The sequence below is a fragment of the Myotis davidii genome, unplaced genomic scaffold (genome assembly GCF_000327345.1).
Source record: "Myotis davidii unplaced genomic scaffold, ASM32734v1 scaffold363, whole genome shotgun sequence".
NCBI lineage: Eukaryota > Metazoa > Chordata > Mammalia > Chiroptera > Vespertilionidae > Myotis > Myotis davidii.
Window position 1 is genome coordinate 299502 of NW_006294069.1, and position 19701 is coordinate 319202.

A 19701-nucleotide genomic window follows, 5' to 3' on the forward strand; every position below is an offset into this window, starting at 1 on the left:
CGCTGCGGCCTGAACTTACTTTTCAGCCCGACGTCTCCCTCGGGGTCTTCTTTGTCTCCCCCAGACACTCCCTCCGCGCGCGGCGGCGGTGCCCGGACGTGTTTAAAGGCTCGCACCACCCGGGTCACTTGTCAGCATTTGAGGGAAGCAGCGTGGATGAGGCAGTGTGTAAATCGCGCGTTGGATTTGTTTTAAAGTTGTGTTTCTTGGAAGAGTTTAAAATACCGTCTTATCCCAAAGAAATAATCCAAGTAGAATTAGATTCGTCGAAAGGGCATTTGCAGATAGTCATTCAAGATCAGAATCCAGCAACTTCAAAGGCTCAGCAGTAGTGACGCCTTTTCAAGTCGACCCTCTCCGTTGGGATCACCTGAGTGGAAACAGGCGCAAAGCCTCATTTTCCTGGTTGGCAGAGCGTTTTCTTTACCCCAAACTTTGCTTCAATGCTTATTATTTCTCCAGACTTTTATTTTTCCAGTTCTTGTCACGCCTGGACCTTGTGTAACTTTCTTCTATGAGATCCCTGTCCTCGGTTCTGTGTGTCTGCAGTCTGTCCGTGGAACTGTGGGCAGGACTGACTTGTAATCCTGTGGGTGTGATTTTGCCTCTGTTTCTTCTTAAATGCTTGTTCTGTGCAGAGCAGCTTCTTAACCTGAGTCCGTGACTCCTGGTGGCGTATGCGACATGTGTGTGCCTTGCGTTTTCTGAGAGGAGAATCTATAGCTTCCATCAACTTTTCCGGGGAGGAAGGGGGTGTTTGACCCTCCTCAAAAGGTCAGGAGCCATTACTCAGCAGTGTACCCCCATTCCATAATATTTCTTTGTTTACTTCTAGATCCAAGCATAACCGGGAAGTCCTCTGACCTATGTTTTCTTGGGAAAACCTTAGGGCAGTGATGGCGAACCTGTGACACGCAAACTCATTCTTTTGGTTGATTTTTCTTTGTTAAATGGCATTTAAATATATAAAATAAATATCAAAAATAAAAGTCTTTGTTTTACTATGGTTGCAGATATCAAAAAATTTCTATATGTGACACGGCACCAGAGTTAAGTTAGGGTTTTTCAAAATGCTGACCCGCCGAGCTCAAAAGGTTCGCCATCACTGCCTTAGGGAGCGTGTGACAGGAGCATGCAATGGACTCAGACTGGGGACGGTTATTCCAAGAAATGCTCGAGTGTCTTAGGCAAGTCCGGGCTCTGTAGCCTCAGTTGTCAAGTAGGAGAGTTGGGTTAAATTACAAGCTTAAGTATGCACAGGGTGTATTTAGTTTCACTTGTTGCTGCCATAACAGATTAACAAAATCAGTGGCTTAAAACAACCCAGATTTATTCTCTTGTATCTGGAGTCAGCATTCCATACGAATCTTGCAGAGCTGGGTCCTTCGGAAGGTCCTGGGAATCTGTTCCTTGCCTCTTCCAGTTTCTGGTGGCTGCCAGTGTTCCTTGGCTTGTGGCCACACACTCCAGTCTCAGCTCTGTCATCACTCTGCCTCCTTTTCTTCTAGTCCAGTGTCCCTCTGCCCTACACGTGGATTACCTTTAGGGCCCACCGGATAACCCAGGGTAATCTTCCTGTCTCAAGATCTTTAATCATGTCTACAAACTCTCTTTTGCCAAGTAAGGGTACATTCACAGGGATCAGGATGCAGATATTTTGGGGGGCCATTCAGCCTACCACACAGACCTAGACAGCACACACTCTGTCCAAACAGGTTGTCCATGCTCTGCATTAGCCTTAGTTGCCTTGAAGGAAGGAGAGCCACGTCTGTGGTTGTCAAAGTCTGTGGCCCACAAAATTCAGGCAGGCTGCCTGTTTGAAATCTGTAATGCTATGAGTCCTCTTAATATTGGACAAATATGTTACTCCAGGTTATTCCAGACTTAACAGCTGTTAGTTTCCGTATCTTTCTGAGTGTGCCATTCCACAAGTCCTTGCTCACCACTCACAAAATACAATTAAAATGTCTAGCATAGCCCCATTTAAATTTATACATTTGATTGGGTAAAGTTTTCTCAGCTTTATTTAATGTTGACTTAATATAAAAGGTCAAGGGCCAATGTAGGCAGGATCTGGCCAGAAACCCTGTGTGTGTGTGAGTGTGAGTGTGAGTGAGTGAGTGAGTGTGTGTGTGTGTGTGTGTGTGACTGAGTGATGTAAAGCTGTTTTGAAGGCATTAGAAACGGGCGTCCTGGCTTGGAAGGCCTTTGTCTCTAGTCATTTTTGTTGCTCTGGGGTGGGGAATGATAGTTTTGTTGCTTCTCTTTGTGGAAAAAAATAATAGAAGCTTTGAGTTATTCTCAGATTCTCTTTGAAAATATGCCAAAATTTAACATTTGTTGCTTTTCCTCAAGTAGAAGAATTTTTTCCCTAGAACTTAAAAGCCCACGTAATGTTTGGGCTAAAAAATCTTACTTGGTTTGAACCAGCCCAACGCTTAGCAAAACTATTATGAAGCAGTAAGAATTACTTTGGATTAGAACAGCAACTTTCAACCAGTGTATTTTTAAAATATGCAATTCTTGACTTTTTAGTCAGGGACACGGGCCTCTTTTCCCTTGGATTGTCAGGTTAAAAAAATGACAACAGCCAACACAATAGCTCTCCAGTGTGAGTGAATCAAAATTAGACTTTTGGGGTGGGGGGTCAGATTGACAAACGATATCTTTTTTTTTTGGTGTGCCTCGGAATTTCAGTCATTAGTTTATGTGTGCCATGAGATGAAAAAGATTGAAAATCACTAGATTAGAACATGGAGCAGATGGCAAGAATCTTGTAGTATCATTTGCAGCTGAGTAGTATTGCGTCTGTTAAAATAAGGAAAAACAGGTGAGCATCTAGGTTTGCAGTCAGTCTGATCTCATTCTAAGTTAGAGAAGTACAAATTGTTCAGCTCCTGGTTGAGAATCCCATTTGCGCAGGCCAGGTAAATGTTTTTAATGGATAACAAAGTTGAGTGAAATGTGACTGAGATGTGTAAATGGAAACAGTTTTATTATTACCTTTTGGGGGGTCTTATTACCTAATAAGAATAGTTCTTATTAATGACCATTTGCATGCTGAGATGTTAACAGGATTAAACTTGAACATCTCCAGATATGTATTAATTACAATCAAATAATCTTTCTGTGCTATCCTTGTTCTAAAGACTGTATGTATTAACTCACTTTATTTTACCAGCAGTGAGGTTGGTACTGTAACTGGGAAACAAACGTGGTGGGATTAAGCGCTTGGTCCAGAGCCAGCACTCAGGTCCATGCTCTTCACCTGCTGGAGGCCTGTGCCCTGCCTTCCCCCAGCCCTCCTCCTGGCGTCACGTGGCTGTTAGGTGACTGCGGGCAGGTGCTTGTGTTCTAATTGGTTCCGAGAGCTGAGTGATTATTTTAAATTTTGCTAATCCCATCCTGCAGCCCTTAGAAATTACAGTGCTGTACACATCTGCCTGGATTTATGAGATAGGTAGATCTGAGAGATTGGATACAAATGGAATGGAAAATGAAGTTTAGATGAACCAGAATGCCTTTTAAATTCTGCAGTAAATCTTTTAAAGCTTTTTTCTAAGTAAATCTGGAAAGCAAAGAAAATCTTCAAAAACTTAATCCAACTTGCTTGTTTATTTATTTTTAAAGCATAGGGTTTTTTAAAAATACACTTTTGATTTCAGAGAGGAAGAAGACAGGGAGAGAGAAACATCAATGATGAGAGAGAATCATTGATTTGCTGCCTCCTGAACGCCCCTACAGGGGATTTAGCCCAAAACCTGGGCATGTGCCCTTGACCGGAATCGAACCTGGGACCCTTCAGTCGCAGGCTGACACTCTATCCACTGAGCAAAACCAGCTGGGACCCAAGTTGCTTGTTTTACAGGCAAGGAAATAGAGCCCAGGAGGGGTGCAGGGACCTAACCTGTTTGTGAACGTTTCTACTGCATTACTGTCCCAAAAAGTGCTCAGGAGGAAGCCAAGGGTATTGCTGCGAATTTAAATTTCAAGTCAAGTACACAGTAAGAGATCACTTGGTCAGTAAATTGGTCATCTAGACAGAGCCTGTCTTGTTTTTTAAATATATTTTTTAATTGATTTCAGAGAGAGGAAGGGAGAGGGAGAGAGAGAAACATCGATGGGCTGCCTCTGCTTGCCTCCTACTGGGGATCGAGCCCGAAATCCAGGCATGTGCCCTGACCTGCAGCCGGCAGCCTGGTGCATGGGAGTGCGCTCCACCAGCTGAGCCACACAGCCCGGTTAATGTGCTAACAGAGCATTTGTCTCTGGATATTTGCTTAAAGCTCACTCACAGCAACGAGACCCCGATTTAACAATAGTGAGCCTTTATCTTCTGACTAAAAATTAACAGGAATATCTTTAGATTTTCCATTGTAAGTTAAATTCTTACTTGGGAAGTTGCCTTTATTTATTAATATAAATACATATTTGGCTTTGCTGGCAGGTGTGTTGAAACCATGCCATTTCCAGGAGGTTAAATCAACACACTCATGTGGAGAGCCCGAGGCCTTGCGGGGGCTCTTTAAAAAGCACAGAATGGGCAGCCTCCAGCCCTCTTTTCTCTGCCTGTAGCCAAGTCAGCATGGATCTGTATCTTCTTATTTGACAGCATAATTATGAGGGTGGGGCCCCAGCTAGAACGAAGACTGCTACTCAGGCTTTGACATAGCCTAGAAGCTATATAGTTTGTGGTTTGGAGCAGTGTTTGTTCTTCTACAAATCCTAGTGGTTTCCTAAAAGCAAAAACTAGGGAGTCAATGACAGTTTGGCTTGACCTACGTGGCTCAGTGGTTGAGCGTCGACCTATGAACCAGGAGGTCTGGGTTCGATTCCGGTCAGGGCACGTGCCCTGGTTGTGGGCCCGATCCCCAGTAGGGGGCGTGCAGGAGGCAGCCGATCAGTGATTCTCATATTGATGTTTCTATCTCTCTCTCCCCTCTCCCTCTCTGAAATCAATAAAAATATATTTAAGGAGTGGGGGCGAAGGACGACAATTTTAAATTGTCTAAAGTTGCGTCCTCACAGAGGTTCGATTTACCGCCTTTCCATCACTGCCCCTCCCCAGGCAGATTCAGTTCATTTCTGTAGTTGAGGATATCTGGCCCTCAGAGCTCGGCATGCAGTTGCTATTGTGAAAGGGCAGATGTCAGGATGGCTTTTGCATTCCTTTACATGGAATGACACTGTTGGCAGACATGTCACGTTTGTATGTTCATTCGGCAAACTGAGTGCCACATACTGCTTTTGACAGAGGACAACACACCTAGGTAGTGTTGCCATGGAGTCACACACAGGCTGGTGGCACAAAGGGGCTGCAGGAGCTGAGGAAAACTTCTTGGAGAAGCTAACATTTGGGTTAGAGCTAGTGAGCTTTTTATTAAATGACCCCTAGGCTGTATCAGTCAGTGGTTGTGCCATCTGCTGCCAAGGGAGTTGGAGCTGCTGCGCCTGCCCCGCCAGGTGGTGGTATTCATTGTGATCTTGCTCTTTTGCAGTTGAGGAACCTGCTGAAGTGGTACGCCAAGGAATTCAAAGACCCTCTGCTGCAGGACCCCCCAGTGTGGTTTAAATCCTTCCTGTTTTGCGAGCTTGTGTTTCAGCTGCCTTTCTTTCCCATTGCAACATATGCCTTCTTCAAAGGTTGGTGAATGGTGGGGAAATCCCCTTCCTGCTCAAATCAGGCCCCAGAAATCTTTGGGAAAGTATCTTCAAAGGGGAGGGGAGGGGCCCCTGTGGTTGTGTGAGGGGGTGGAGGATGTGGTGGGACGGCCAGGATGGCTCCTATAAAGGGACATCATGTGGCTCAGGCTAATGTCTGTGGTCGGCTGGGCTGCGTAACTGCTCAGCCAACTGGACATCTCACACACGCGAAACTTGAGGCTCCTTAAAGCTTGAACTTGTTGCTTTTTCTTTCTTTTATCATTGGGTTTCATTTTTCTGTTTTAGGTAGTATCATGCTGGCTTATAAGTAGTAGCATCAAGCTAATTCCGAAGGGTTAACGTCTTTTTAAAAAAAGATTCTTACAGTGTCCCCATATGTCTGATGCTGTTATAAAGACAGTAGTCATACCAACATATGTGGTAACTAAGCTTCTAGAGCTTATCTCCCACTGCAACTCCCAACCCATCTCTGGGCAGAATCTATTGATCTTCTCACCTACATATACTATAATTACTTAACAAACATGTTGCTGTCAGCCCCCCCCCCCCACACACACACACACTTCAGACCAAACAGGTTTAACTTTTTACTGCCCTAGAGTTTTCCTGAATTAAATTCCAATTCCCACCCTGGCTCTTTGGAAAATTTGCACATTTAGGCAGCATTATAATACATCTGGTTTTCAATTTGTTTCCACTTGGTAAAGGGGGTAGAATGGTTCGGCTGAAAGGAGCAGTCAGAGGTGTCCTGGGGCTTGTCATGGGCAGACCTAACGCTTATCTCTCTTCCCGATGACTGCAGGGAGCTGCAAGTGGATTCGTACCGCCGCCATCGTCTACTCAGCCCACACCATGACAACCCTGATTCCAATTCTCTGCACGTTTCTATTGGAGGATTTCTCTAAAGCCAGTGGTTTCAAAGGACAAGGGCCTAAGACTTTACGTGAACGCTTAACCCTTGTATCTGTCTATGCCCCTTACTTCCTCATCCCTCTTATGCTTCTGCTTTTCATGTTGCGGAGCCCCTACTACAAATATGAGGAGAAAAGAAAGAAAAAATGAGATAACTACACAAGGAAAAGTGCTCAGAACCCATGTCTTCAGTAGCATTTGAAACACACCAGCAGCAGGAGCCATAAACTGTTACCTTCCATGGGCACTGGCACAGACCCATCACCTGAGGACAGGCCACCTTCACCATGTACCCACGTTCCATTGCAGAATTACCAAAAACAGGACCAGACCAGAAATGGATAAACTTCTAAGAAACATACCCTGCTTGGCATTTTCATGAGTTATTTGATCCACAATATGCATGTGACTAAACCCCTTGACTCAAGATTCTCTACAGCAAATCCCTATTCAGCAAAATGAGTAGTATGATGTTTCAGGCCATTTTTAAGTTTCAAATTATGCCTCTTCAATATTCATTAAAAACTATGTTGTTTTCTTGCCTTACCCCTGGTGGGGAGAGGAGAGAACACCGTCTGCCAGAGGCTTAAGGCTCAGCCCTGGCTGACTTTCAGGCAGATGTGGGTTAAACCAGAAGGTGCTTTGTTTCTGTTTTAAACGGCTTGTCCCAGAAGGAGAGATTTTTTAAAAAGTCTCCTTGTTTATCTTCTTTCCAAACTTTAGTCCTGTCTTTTTACAGACCACCGGACAGGAGTCACTCTACTCTGAGGTCTGGTGTCTCAAACCTGACCTGGAAGTGTGCTGCCTTCTGGATAACTACATTCTTCCTAATAGTTTAATCATTCCTCCCCGTGCTTGTCTCAGTCAAATGGGGGCACAGCTGGGCATAACATGTCCACTGTATGCATCTAGGGTCTCTTCATGTTGGTACCTTGTTACATTAGCTTTCTCTAAGTTCATACTCAAAGCTAACTTAAAAAAAAAAAAGATTTATGAACACATGGACAACAGAAGAAATTGGTTCCAGTCGATTCCCTCTTGCCTGTTCTGCTCACAAGCCATATTACTCTAATTATTGGGAGTATCCTCTGACTCGTGTCCAGTCCAAATAAAGGTAGCTGCTGGCCATTGCCTGGTTTGTTTTGTGGACAAGAGGCTGGAGAGTGCAAGGTTCTCTTACAAGTGATTAAGTGTACACTTTAAGGGCACCAGGAAAAGAGGTAGATAAGCCATTTGAAAACAATAATTTATTGCTTTTTTTCTCCAAAGCTTTGTGAATTTACACACACAAAAAATCAAAGTTTACAGACTGCTTATTTCAGAATAAGAACGCAAGAGGTGAGAACCTGGGCCACCACGGTCGCGGGATATCTACCAGATATGCACTGGCATCTGGAACAAGCCCCCAGCCCCAGATTTGTTTTATTGCCTTCAGAGACGATGCATCCTTCACACACCATCTCACATGATATACTTGGGTCATTAGTCACTGGAATGGTACAGAGGTTTTTTTGTTTTTCTACCCTCCTGCTATACAATGAAATTTTCAGTTCATTTCTGAAAAATAAATTGGTCAATAAATTCATTTTGTTCTGCTTCTACTTTACACAAAGCTTCATATTCAACCCGATACCTGAAAAACAAAATTGTTAGAAGCCCTAAAAATGGATGAAGTAAACCATGGACTAATTCTCCTAGAGAAGAATATAGGTGACTTAAATGATTCCAAGAAACGGTGTTAAATGAAGTTAGGGCAAGAGAAAAGCCTAGATGTGCAGAGCCCTGCACAGGGCCACCATGAGAAATCTTCCTTAGAGGGTCTGCCAGCCACCTTTGCCCAGTAGCTACCTGAGACTTCACGCTCTCGAACTACTACAGGTGATTTGATATTAATGAGTTTCCATCAAATTTTATTTTTAAAACTTTCAAATAGGATGACAAGTGAGACACTATTTCCAGGAGAAAAGTGAAGAATAAGGATAAGAGGTGACTGTTAAGGAGAAATAGAACTGCGGTGGAGTAAAGACCTTGCTCTACATAACGTCTTACCTTTCGAGCTGCATTTTCTTTTCCGCTATCAGTGCCTGGAGTTGCTGCTGTTGGGCTTCTCTCTGCTTTGCTATAGATTTGAGCAAATTGCGAGCACCAATGGCCTAGGAGAACAGTGTTGCCAAAGAAGGTCATGGCTTCGTTCAAACCATCTTCAGCGTTAAGTCCTCAACTGGGTAAGCACCACTTGGGGGCTACCTCACTGCCCAGAAGGGAAAAGAAGGTTGAACCCCAGAGCTTTGGGAAAAAGAGGATTAACCTCAGGATTCCAAAGTGAGAGTTGGCCTAGGGCTGAGGCAGATCTAGGAGTATCCCCAGGGTCTGGAACATTTAGTGCTCTTTACCAAGTCATCTATACTCTGCACGGCTTCATTATAAGATGATAAAACCATCTATTTCAGTGACGTGACGATTAAAGGAAATAATGACAATGTGTACCGGCACATAAGAATTCAAAGTAGGTTAACTGGACCAGGAATTGTTTTTAAAAAACAGGTATAATTGACATGTGATATTTTAGGTGTACAACATGAGTTGATACTTGTATAGGAAATGTTATTTAAAATCTTGTTTTATTAAAAGAACATCCTCCTCAACACACACACAGTCAAGAAGGCAAAAGATGACAGGCTAGTGAACGAGGATCCCAGGCCAAGACTGAGATAAGTGCATGCTGATCTTACCTTCATCTTCTCATTTTCTGCTTCTTTTGCAAGTTGGTCAACAAGCTCAAGTAAACCACCAACTATTTTCTGAAATTGGCCAATTTCTTTGGGGGAAAGAAGAAAATGTTTTTATTTCCTCGGTGTCATCACTCTCCCTCAGTGCTCCCTTTCAGCGGGAGGGAAGGACTGACTGCCCTGCTAATTTGCATCCAAACAGTTTGGTGCCTGCTGGTCTGAAGCCTGCCCACCTTGGTCTGGACCTAGAGACAACCGCGTCCAGAGCTAGACGGGAGTATCTGGACTTTGAGCCCCCACAACCAGCTGGCTGCTGTTACCTCAGGCTATGAAGGCCCTGGTGGGCCTATTCTATGGGTGGACCCCATCCTGCTGCCCACTCCAGGAGGTACAAAGGGCCACACTCACGAAAGGACTGCCTCAGGACAGGAAGCTCCCTCTTGTAGCCACAGATACACTAGATTTCAGTTGATGGTGGGGTTATCCACTGTGACCACAGCTAATAAAGAGCTCAAAGCATTTAAGTGCCTAATCTCCCATTCCCTTTTTTTCAATATCCTTGGGTGTGGTGGAATCCCCAGTACTGAGGAGTAAGCTAAGGCCCAAGAAGATGGGACAACATTCCCAGCATCCAGAAGGCTGGCAATAGAATTCATGCTACCTTCACCAGGTGAGCTGTCCACGGCCTACAGTCCCCGAAGGCTCGGAAATCCCTGCCCTAGCTAGACCTGCTCTTTATTCGCGCCACTGGTCTTGCTTGGCTGCCAGGACAGGAGGTGTCCTGGGTATCTCCTGATAAAAGATGTTTTCATGGGGTCTGTTGAGCTGCTTCTAGGGACTCCAGTTAATCAGCTTTTACTCCCAATACGGACAAGCCCACTACTGAGAATACTTTCTCCCAAGAAATCAAGTCACCAGTACATAACTCTGTTTCCCACTCCCCAGCCATAGTTCTGCTCCCATGAAATTTAAGGTTTCTGAGAGCAAACAAGTCAAAGATGGCATATCTCAAAACACCCTCCTCTCAGCATTCAGCGTCTGCTTTGACTGGTGTTCCCTGTGGGACTACATGAGAGCATAAGAAGAGGGCAGGTAGATAAGGTGGGTGGCACATGGGAATTCATAAAGGTCAGGGTCAACCTTCAGGGAGCCAGCAGCTCCATTCTGGCTGGGCCAAGAGCCACAGCGGGAGGTAGGGATGGGGCACAGTTGGCATAATTCAAAGCTGAGTAGCAACGGGTCTCCCCAAATGACACTCACTGTCCACGAAGTCCTTGCACTCTTCCTTGAGCTCTGTGGTCTGCTGGCTGACCTCTGGGTCCAACACCCGCAGCTTGTTCAGTTCATCAAAGTGCAACCCAGCTTCACCCAGGATGTCCTTGGCCATCGCTGTGAAGAAGCCAACCCCAATCCACGATCACTTCCCAGCCATCCAAAGAAAGGCCTGCTTCCAGCCCAGCCCACTCCTGCCCCCAGATACCAAGGCCAAAACCCCAGCTGCTCCAAAGGCTCCCCGTCCCTCTGCCTCCACCTCTCTAAGCCTCACCTGTTTCCCTTCCAGGTTCTCTAGAGATCTGCTCTGAAGGAGTGACAGTAGCAGCCAGGAGGAGATGTGTCATAGGATCAAGGGTCAGGAAAGAATAAAGTCCAGTTGCTTGTCACAGGCATCGTTCATTCAACACATATTTCTTGAGTGCCTACTACATGCCAACATCGCTAGATGCTGGGGGTACAAAGATGAGTGCAACATGGTACCCGCCCTGGAGGAGCACAGTTTAGCTGGAGGAAGACAGACACGTAAACTGAAAAATTATACTGTGTTAAGTGCTTTTACAGAAATATCACTAAAGCACTAGAGAACAGTTAACTTGGCCTGAGGAAGTTCACATTTGAATTAAGTCGTTAGCCATAAGCATATTTATTTATCCCCAATTATATACCCAAAAGGACACGACAAAGCTGTTCAAATGCAGAACTGCAACAACACAAAAAGCAAGTGAAGAGAAAGTCCGGGTGAATTACAAATCAGGGTTAAAAAAATACGCCAGGAGTAAGCATATTGCCCACAATGTATGCCAGGGGGTACTGTGCGCCTGCCTGAACCGGGACCCAGAGTTGGGTCAGTCTCTTTCAAGCAGAAAACACACAGTAGGAAGTCAGGGCAGCGTTCCAAGCAGAGAACAGCATGAACAGCCTGACGTCACTGGAAGGGCCTAGAAGATCAAAGGACCGAGGGTGGAGCTGGAAGGTCAGAAGGAGCCAGATCAGAGGGACCCTGTGTGCCAAGCTGAAGAGTTTGGGGTTCTTCTGTCGGCAAGAGAACCAGCACAGGCATCTCCCCCTTCCCGGGCCACCTTGCATTCCAGGTCTAAAGGATGCCTCAGTTCTTGGAAAGAAACACTGAAAACTCACCCTCATTCTGGCTTTAAAATAACACAAAAAGCAGAGAACACATGCCCTGTCTAGAAAGGAAGGCGATGCTATTCAGGACTAGCCATTGGCCGTTACACCACTTCCAAAGCCCAGGTGTTCCAAAGGCTCCCACCACCTGGCCCCGCACCAGCCTTCCCTCTGCTCCCACCTCCTACAACCCCCGCCCACCCCACCCCCAGCTTCCTTAGAGAAGTTCTGTTCTGAATGGGGTGATTCTGGGACTGACTGTCCAGACCACGTGTACCATTAGAAGATCAATGGTTTAAAAAGCTGGTGTGGCCAAGTTGGTTGGGCATCGCCCATGTACCTGGGGTGGCCAGTTGGATCCCCAGTCAGGGCACATGCCCAGGTGGCATGCTCAATCCCGAGTAGAGGGTGTGTAGGAGGCAGTCGATCAATGTTTCGTCTCACAAGGTTTCTCTCCCTCTCTCTCCCTCTCCCTTCAAAAAGTCAATAAAATCTTTAAAAAGGGGGGGGGGGGGATTAAGTCCCACCATTGCCAGAACTGATTTTCAAGAGGACCAGAAACCCAGATTTACATATGGAATGTGATTTTTAAAGGAAAGTATCTAATTCAAAAATTCAAAGTCAGGAACAGAACACATCCACTACTGTGTGGGCCAACTAATGCACATCCACAGGTTGTCTGTGTGTGACGGGGGCCCAGAGCCTGTGGCCTCCCTGGAATCCACTCAAGTAAGCTGGTGAGCATCTTCCTTTTGAAACATTTTAATCATCCAGAACTTCCTTATGATCAGGTTTTTTTTAAATGTTTTTATTGATTTCAGAAAGGAAGGGACAGGGAGAGACAGACAGAAACATCAACGATGAGAGAGAATCATTGATTGGCTGCCTCCTGCACGCCCCCACTGGGGATGGAGCCCACAACCCCCGCATGTGTCCTGACCGGAATCCAACCGTGACCTCCTGGTTCATGGGTCAACGTTCAACCACTGAGCCACACCAATGTTCAACCACTGAGCCACACTCAAATCTATAGTGTGTGTTCAATCTGCTGATCAGGTTTTAAAAAAAATTTGTTCATATTTTTTAATATCCTACTTGTTACATTTACACATATAGTCTGATTACTTAACACCTACCGGGGGATTAACCAGATCAACTACTCTAGAAAGTTCCAAGTAACCTGCAGGAGCAAACATCTGCGTCAACTTTTGCTCCCTTCCCTCAGAGCACGAATTTATCGAGACACCTACTGAGCCCCTGCCCCGGAGACGGAATAGTGAAGAAAATGCTTTCATGCTATAGCTCCTGAGCTCTGGACGAAGAGCAGACAGATCCTCACAAATGATGGTAACAGTATGAGGAGAGGCCCAGAGTGCCAGGGGACCGGGCAGCAGCAGCACATGCTTCTTATGATGGTGGGGGTGTCACAAAAGCCTTCTGCAAAAGGGACACTGAAGCTGAGACCTGACAGATGCCCCAAAGTTTCTCAAGTGAAGCGGGGAGGCAGCATTCCCGGCAGAGGGGAAAGCACCTGTGAAGATCCTGAAGCTGGGATAAATTAAACACATCCCAACAACTGGACGAGAGGGGGCGCGGGACAGGACGCCGCTGGGGAAGGGGGCTGGAGCTGGAGCGGGAAGGGCTCTGAAAGCTGCAGTAATGGCCTTGGGTTTTATCAGAGGCTTCATGAGCAGCCAGTGGGTTCTCAACAGAGTGACATGGTCAGATCTGCCTTTAGAGAGGCCACCGTGACCCAGGACGGAGGCTGGGCTGGAGGACACGAGGGTGGGAGTTCATCACGGTAACCCCAGCATCCAGCGTGGGGCCTGCACATAACCGGCACTCAGCAACTGTGGAACGAAAGACTGTGAGAACAGAGCAGGCGATTACAGCCCCCAAGGCTGGGAGCTGCAGGAAAGTGTTCCGATTTGAGCTGTCTTGTAAGTCGAGTTGTTAGGACTGAGTAAAGGAGTGACTGAATGTAGCAGGGGCTTCGGGGATGAGGGAAGGAAAGAGACAAGATCCCCGTGTTTCTGGCTTGAGACAACTGTAGGGCTGAATGCGATGGGTAAGACCAGAGAAGGGGTGAAGGGAGAGAGTTCATAGCTGACTATCCGGTCTCTCCCAACTCCCACCGCTCCCGCGGCTAAGCCTCCGAGCAACACCGGGCGCAAGAGCCCGGCTGAGCTCCCCGGGAGGAGGGCGGCGACACGCTTCCCGCCCCCGGGTCCCCCAGGTCCATGCCAGGCACCGCGAGGAAGCTCATCCATGGGGCACAGGCAAAGGGCACTGGGCAGAAAGTCAGAAAGGTCTGGGTGGTGGAACTGGCTGTCTTCACTATGTAAACTCCTTGGACTTCTCTGAGCCAGTTTTCCCACAAGGTGGTTGTGAGCACCCGCGCGTAAAGCTGCCGGCCCACGCGGCGTGTAATACCGCTCCCAAAGAGTTGGGCGGAATTCCCACGTTTCTTTCCGCCTGGGACGGTCTTTCCTCGAGGCGCTGGCCTGTCGGATTTATCTCGCCCCGGGCCCGCCCACGTCTCCCGACCGGAGTCACGGCCTACCTTCCGACCCTGCGGCGGCGGCGGCGCGCGCGACAGCCCAGGTTGAGGTTGGCAGAGAGCTTCTCTCTCGATCCGCGGCAGCGGTACCTGGCCCGCCAGCCTCAGCTGCTGCCACGGCTACAGGACCTGTGTACGCGTAACGTCACTACTTGACACCGGAAGCATTTACCCCGCCTGACCCGCAGAGCCTGCTGGGAAACACAGGCCCGAGAAGTGAGACCCTGCCTACAAGATCCAGAGGCCTTTGCACCAGAAAGTCTTCCGGAAGTAGTTGTGGGCTCTCCAGGGAATACTCTCGCAGTGGTTCTCAACCTTCCTAATGCCCCGACCCTTTAATATAGTTCCTCGTGTTGTGGTGACCCCCCAACCAGAAAATTATTTTCGTTGCTACTTCATAACTGTAATGTTTCTACTGTTATGAATCGTAATGTAAATATCTGATATGCTATATGTGTTTTCTGATGGTCGCGACCCACAGGTTGAGAACCGCTGCTAGGGCTCTTCCCTCTCCCCTGATTGGATGCTGGGCATGCCGGGACTTACAGTCTCAGGCTCCTGGGCCCGCCCCGCTGGGCGGCAGCTCGCGAGGGAGTGTGCAGTCGGAGGATGTGATTTCACTGCCCGGGATTGCTGTTTAAAGGGCGGCCACATCCTAGGGGCTACGGTGTCGGCCTGCAACCCGCCTGACAGGAGAGGCGCCGCTGGGGACGGTAAGAATCGGGTCTGCCGATACCCTAGGCGAGGGGACGGGGTGGACGGGCCTCGCGCTGGAGCAAAGAGCCCCACCTGGTCTTGGGGGAAAGGCGTGGGACAGCGTAGGGGAGATGGGTGGGGTGGGTGGGTGTCGGTCTGTGTCTCTGTGTCCGGGTCTCTGTTTCTCGGTAGTAAGCGGGGGTACGAGCTGGGAAAGACTCCACACTGGCCACAGAGTTTGGGTCTTGTTTAATTTCTCCAGACCCTTTGGATGAAGCCTACGATTTTTACACTTAGGATTTCTGCTAGACCCGCCGTCTCTCCGCACGTCCCACTTGCCCGTGTGTAACTAATTGCTGAGTGTTCTTCCTTTAGGACCTCTCCCTCCTCCCACCGCCGAGGTGGTTTGCCCTTGATTCTGCTCGGGCTCCCCTTAGCTTCGCTAAGTGTGACACGGATGCGCCCCCAGCCTCAGGCACCCCCAGATACCCGCACACAAAGTCCGGAAGGAAGAGCACTGAGGCTTCCAGTGGAAACTTCATTCTCACAGGAATTACTTTCTGGGCGTTACCTGCCAGAGAATTCCTGGAACCCATTGGTATGGACAGAATCTGAGCTGACCTCACCCAGGGGCTCATAGCAATTGCTTTGTAGGAAAAGAATAGATTAACGTTGGGTTTGTCTTTCTCTGTTGGCAACAACCTACCCTTTGAGTTCCTTTGCTTTGGCAAAATAAGTGTGTGTTTTCTTTGATCCTGGGGAAATGGATGCTAGACACAAAACACACAAGAACTGGTTGAAACCTGTTAAGGGGTGGTTTTGTTCCTTTGGGGTGGGCTGAGGAAGGTAAGGTGATCCCATACTAGTGTTACTTATTGATCGTGCGGTCTTCAGGGGAGGGTTCTTTGTGTCCTTGAAGCAAATGAGAGTCATCTGGACAAGCCGTCAGAGGAATCCAGTACCTCACAGCACCTGCTCTGGTCCTTCCTGGGCAATCCTTCCCAGGGACCTACCTAAATTATCAGGGACGATTTCAGTGCAACAGACCAACATATAGTCAGTGCTTTAAAATGTGAACGGCATTGTGCTAAGTTTGGAGAATGGAGCAGTAAACTTGGGGAAACCAGTGCACTGTTTCTGGGTTGCACTTACAAGAGATGATGTGCAACTGTAAACTTCTGAATGTTGTGATGATTAAATGAGGTAATTCCACTCTTTTTCCTGTTTCCATTTTCACCACTGTAGTCCAAGCCTTCACCATTCTTCTCTTGCCCAGACTACTGCTTCCTCTGGTCTTCCCACTGGATCTCTTGAACCCTTACAATATATTCTCTGCACAGCAGCCAGAGCCTGGATCCTTTATAAAGGAAGTGTATCCTGTCCCTCAGACTCCTGGGAAACTCCTAGGCTGCCTGGACTCACAGTAGGTTTGTCTGGAAGTCTTTACATTCCCAAATGTAAAAAGATCGTATCAGTCCCCTGCTTAAAACTCTCCAATCGGTTCCCATTGCAATTCGTAAAGAATCAGAACTCTTTAACATGGTCTGGTCTTCCTTTCTTTCTATGCACCAGCCATTGTGGCCTTAACTCTGTTCCTAAAACGTGTGTCTACCTGACACTTTGGCATTTACGTTTCCATTCGTCTGGAATATCCTCTCAGACCTCAGCTGGAATGTCACCTTCCCAAACAGGCTTTCCCTGGTCCCCTATCTAGATTAGTGCATCTCCCTAGTCACTTTCTTAATACTGTTTTAGCCCTAGCTGGTTTAGCTCAGTGGATAGAGCGTCAGCCTGCAAACTGAAGGTTCCCGGGTTCGATTCCAGTCAAGGGCACATGCCGGGTTGTGGACTTGATCCCCATTAGGGGGCCTGCAGGAGGCAGCCAATCAATGATTCTTTCTCATCATTGATGTTTCTATCTCTCTCCCCCTCTCCCTTTCTCTCTGAAATCAATAAAAAATATGTATTAAAAAATACTGTTTTATCTTTATTGCATTTCTCGCTTTTGGAATTGCCTGCTTGTTTGTTTTCTTGTTTTCTGTATCCACCAACTAGAATGCAGGCTCCATGCGGCTGTGCCTTGTTCTCTCCTGTATCTCCAGTGCCTGGCACGTAGCAGGGGGAAGTACTAGTAAATGCTAACTCTTACCATATTTATTCTTGTTAACATTATGATGCTTTGAACTCCTCGAAGACAGGGATGATATTTTTCTCATCTCTCTATCCCTACTGCTTAACCTAATAGGAAATCAATATTGTTTTATTGCTGAATGAATTCAGTGAGTTAATAAATATTAAATGCCTGGAACACTTAATGCAATGAATGTTTTCTATTATTTTTTTCTTCAGTGTATGGATTCTTTAGAAAACCAAACCATATAACAAAGTCTAAATCAAAAGAAGTGACCTAGCTTTACTTTCAATTTCCAAATCACTTAATTGATTTGAGATTTATCATCTGGTCTTTTCTAGCCCTTTCTTCCCATTCTTGTTGGAAGGGAACCGAGGAAGAGATAGGGCTGGGCCCCTTCTCAGGAAAAGAAGCAAAAATAGCCATCCTGTAGTTGTTCAATCCTGAAAAATGGTGACAATTTCAGGAACTTAGGATAGGGCTGGTGCCAAGAAACGGGAAGGTCAGGAAGCGCCTGCTGGAGCCAGGGCCACCTCTGCCAGGAACAGTGGCTGGGACCCTCCAGCCCGACTCGCTTCATGCTCTCCTGAGCTGCTGCTACCTGCCTTCCTGAAGCCAGACCCCGGGTGTTACTCAAAACAAGCACTGGTGCAGGCTGCTCCTGAGTCCGGAATCTTTCAAAGGAAGCGCACCCTGTCCCTCGGGCTCCTGGAAACTCCTAAGCAGGCTGAATTCCCAGTGGGTCTGACTGGAAGTCTTGAATCCTGGGAATCTTGAGAAGAAAATAACTGGACTCTGATTGGCAGATCCCCAGGGTAAGGACTTCTGCCCAGTCTGTTCCTGGCTGGCTCCAAGGGCCTGCCTGTCCTCCTTGCCGCCCAGAGCGGAGTCTCGGGGAGGCTGGTGACGTGACCAGCTCTGGCTCTGGGATGTGGTTCCTGGTACCATAAAGAACAGCAGGAGCATCTTTCTTACCATTGCCCAGGGCCTTCATCTCTGCCAGGGAGTCCTGACTTGTCAAGGAGAGAATGCCTGGATGGTCAGGGTTTCTCCCTTTGTCCCCTGCTGACTCTCCTCTTCTCTCCCATCTCCTGCTCACAGCCTTGAGAGTATGAGGCTCTCACCTCCAGTGGCCACTCACTCGTGACCCTTCACCACGGCGGAACCTCCCAAGCCCACCTGTTGCCGTGTGGTGATCTACCTGAAGCGGGAGATGTCGGGGGATACCTGCCTGTGCCCAGCCTCAGGGGCCAAGCCCAAGCTAAGCGGCTTCAAGGGAGGAAGCCTGGGCAACAAATACGTCCAGCTCAATGTGGGCGGTTCGCTGTACTACACCACGGTGCGGGCACTAACCCGGCATGACACCATGCTCAAGGCCATGTTCAGCGGGCGCATGGAGGTGCTGACTGACAAGGAAGGTGAGGTCTCAGGGCTTGTTGGGCTAGGTGGGAAGGGAAGGAGGCGTTCCTGGGGGTGTGACTTCAGGGCAGGGTTTAAGCCTGGCATATATAGACTCTAGGTTCACTTTTCCAGTTCACCTAGTACAGGACTCCACCTGGCATCCTTAATCAAGCTTCAGAATTCTATTTGGCATTGCACATAGATTATTGTACGGCTACGCACCCATTTCCCAGAGAGGCTATCCATACTTTGTTTTTCTCTTCACATAGGACTAGATTCTCATAAGAAGCATCACCAGAGTGGCGGGGCAGTGGGCAGAGTGGCGGGGCAGTGGGCAGAGGCAAACAGGGCTGGTGGTTTCTGTGCTGTCAGGGGGTGGGCCTGAGCGTTCCTGGGCTTCGACCTCTGCGGGCCTCCTCAGAGCCTGGGGCCTGTCTCTCCTACAGCATGTGCCAGCTCTTGGTTTCAGGGGGAGGAGTGAGAGCAACAATGGCCTTAAGAGCTTGAGGTTGTTTTCTGTTACCCTATGCTGTGGGCTCTCTGCCACCGGTCACCAGGCTGTCAGGTGGCCTTTGCTACTGCCTGCTTCTGAGGTACCTGGAGGCAAAGTCACCCTCTGGGGCCCATTTGAATTCCTAGGCTGGATCCTCATAGACCGATGTGGAAAGCACTTCGGCACCATTTTGAATTACCTCCGTGATGACACCATCACCCTCCCTCAGAACCGTCAAGAAATCAAGGAATTGATGGCTGAAGCGAAATATTACCTCATTCAGGGCCTGGTGAACATGTGCCAGAGTGCCCTGCAGGTATGGCGCAGAGTTGGGGGCTGCTTGACGTGGTTGGGAGTTGGCCCCCTCCTTCAGGGACATGAGTCCAGTTCCTGGAAGGCTGTGTGGCAGGTATGGTTGACGAGTCCAAACCTAGTTAAATATACCAGGTGTTGCCCTGACAGGTTGGCTCAGTGGATAGAGTGTCGGCCTTCAGACTGAAAGGTCCTGGGTTCGATTCCTGTCAAGGGCATATACCTTGGTTGTAGGCACATCCCCAGTTGGGGGCTGATCGATGTTTCTAACTCTATCCCTCTCCCTTCCTCTCTAAAAAAAAATCAATAAAATATTAAAAAAAAAAAAAAAAGAAATTGGTCTTTGTGCTTTGGGATTGGATTCGTTTCTCTAATACTGTTATAATAATGAAACAAAGCAAAA

General features: G+C 47.7%; 3 protein-coding genes across 9 annotated transcripts in view; 2 read left to right on the forward strand and 1 right to left on the reverse strand.

The window, feature by feature from the left end:
• The first annotated feature begins 5281 nt into the window (after positions 1-5281).
• On the forward strand, positions 5282-7860 carry TMEM97 (transmembrane protein 97). Its single transcript, XM_006768008.2, has 3 exons — positions 5282-5368; positions 5499-5643; positions 6467-7860. Exons 1-3 carry the CDS (start codon positions 5282-5284, stop codon positions 6724-6726), a joined length of 492 nt encoding a protein of 163 aa, XP_006768071.2. The 3' UTR covers positions 6727-7860.
• On the reverse strand, positions 7806-14425 carry IFT20 (intraflagellar transport 20). Of its 5 annotated transcripts, none has more exons than XM_015566715.1 (6): positions 14269-14425; positions 10852-10884; positions 10566-10694; positions 9309-9394; positions 8626-8729; positions 7806-8133 (listed from the first exon to the last, which is right to left on the reverse strand). In XM_015566715.1, the coding sequence occupies exons 3-6, from the start codon at positions 10690-10692 to the stop codon at positions 7890-7892; spliced, it is 561 nt and encodes a 186-aa protein (XP_015422201.1). In that variant the 5' UTR covers positions 10693-10694; positions 10852-10884; positions 14269-14425; the 3' UTR covers positions 7806-7889. The 5 variants fall into 5 exon arrangements, with proteins under 5 accessions (XP_015422201.1, XP_015422200.1, XP_015422202.1 ...); XM_015566714.1 differs by having other exon boundaries at positions 10852-11084; XM_006768004.2 differs by having other exon boundaries at positions 8096-8209; positions 10852-11084.
• A 341-nt stretch (positions 14426-14766) lies between these two features.
• Positions 14767-19701, forward strand: part of TNFAIP1 (TNF alpha induced protein 1) — a 12574-nt gene continuing 7639 nt past the window's right edge. Inside the window, exons 1-4 of one of the 3 annotated variants that reach the window (XM_015566718.1) lie at positions 15130-15559; positions 16207-16384; positions 18194-18510; positions 19133-19302. In XM_015566718.1, coding sequence (XP_015422204.1) covers positions 18306-18510; positions 19133-19302 — 375 coding nt within the window. In that variant the 5' untranslated portion in view covers positions 15130-15559; positions 16207-16384; positions 18194-18305. Of the gene's footprint in view, positions 14979-15129; positions 15560-16206; positions 16385-18193; positions 18511-19132; positions 19303-19701 lie in introns of those variants that run through there. The other 2 variants (XM_006768009.2, XM_006768010.2) reach the window with 2 other exon arrangements.

Coding starts and splice junctions, on each gene's coding strand:
- TMEM97 (XM_006768008.2), top strand. CDS start 5,282: ATGGAGTCACACACAGGCTGGTGGCACAAAGGGGCTGCAGGAGCTGAG. Junction 5,369..5,498: donor TAACATTTGGGTTAGAGCTA/GTGAGCTTTTTA, acceptor GCTCTTTTGCAG/TTGAGGAACCTGCTGAAGTG. Junction 5,644..6,466: donor AACATATGCCTTCTTCAAAG/GTTGGTGAATGG, acceptor CGATGACTGCAG/GGAGCTGCAAGTGGATTCGT.
- IFT20 (XM_015566714.1), bottom strand. CDS start 10,924: ATGACACATCTCCTCCTGGCTGCTACTGTCACTCCTTCAGAGCAGATC. Junction 10,695..10,851: donor AGAACCTGGAAGGGAAACAG/GTGAGGCTTAGA, acceptor GCTTCTTCACAG/CGATGGCCAAGGACATCCTG. Junction 9,395..10,565: donor GTGCAAGGACTTCGTGGACA/GTGAGTGTCATT, acceptor TTTCCCCCAAAG/AAATTGGCCAATTTCAGAAA.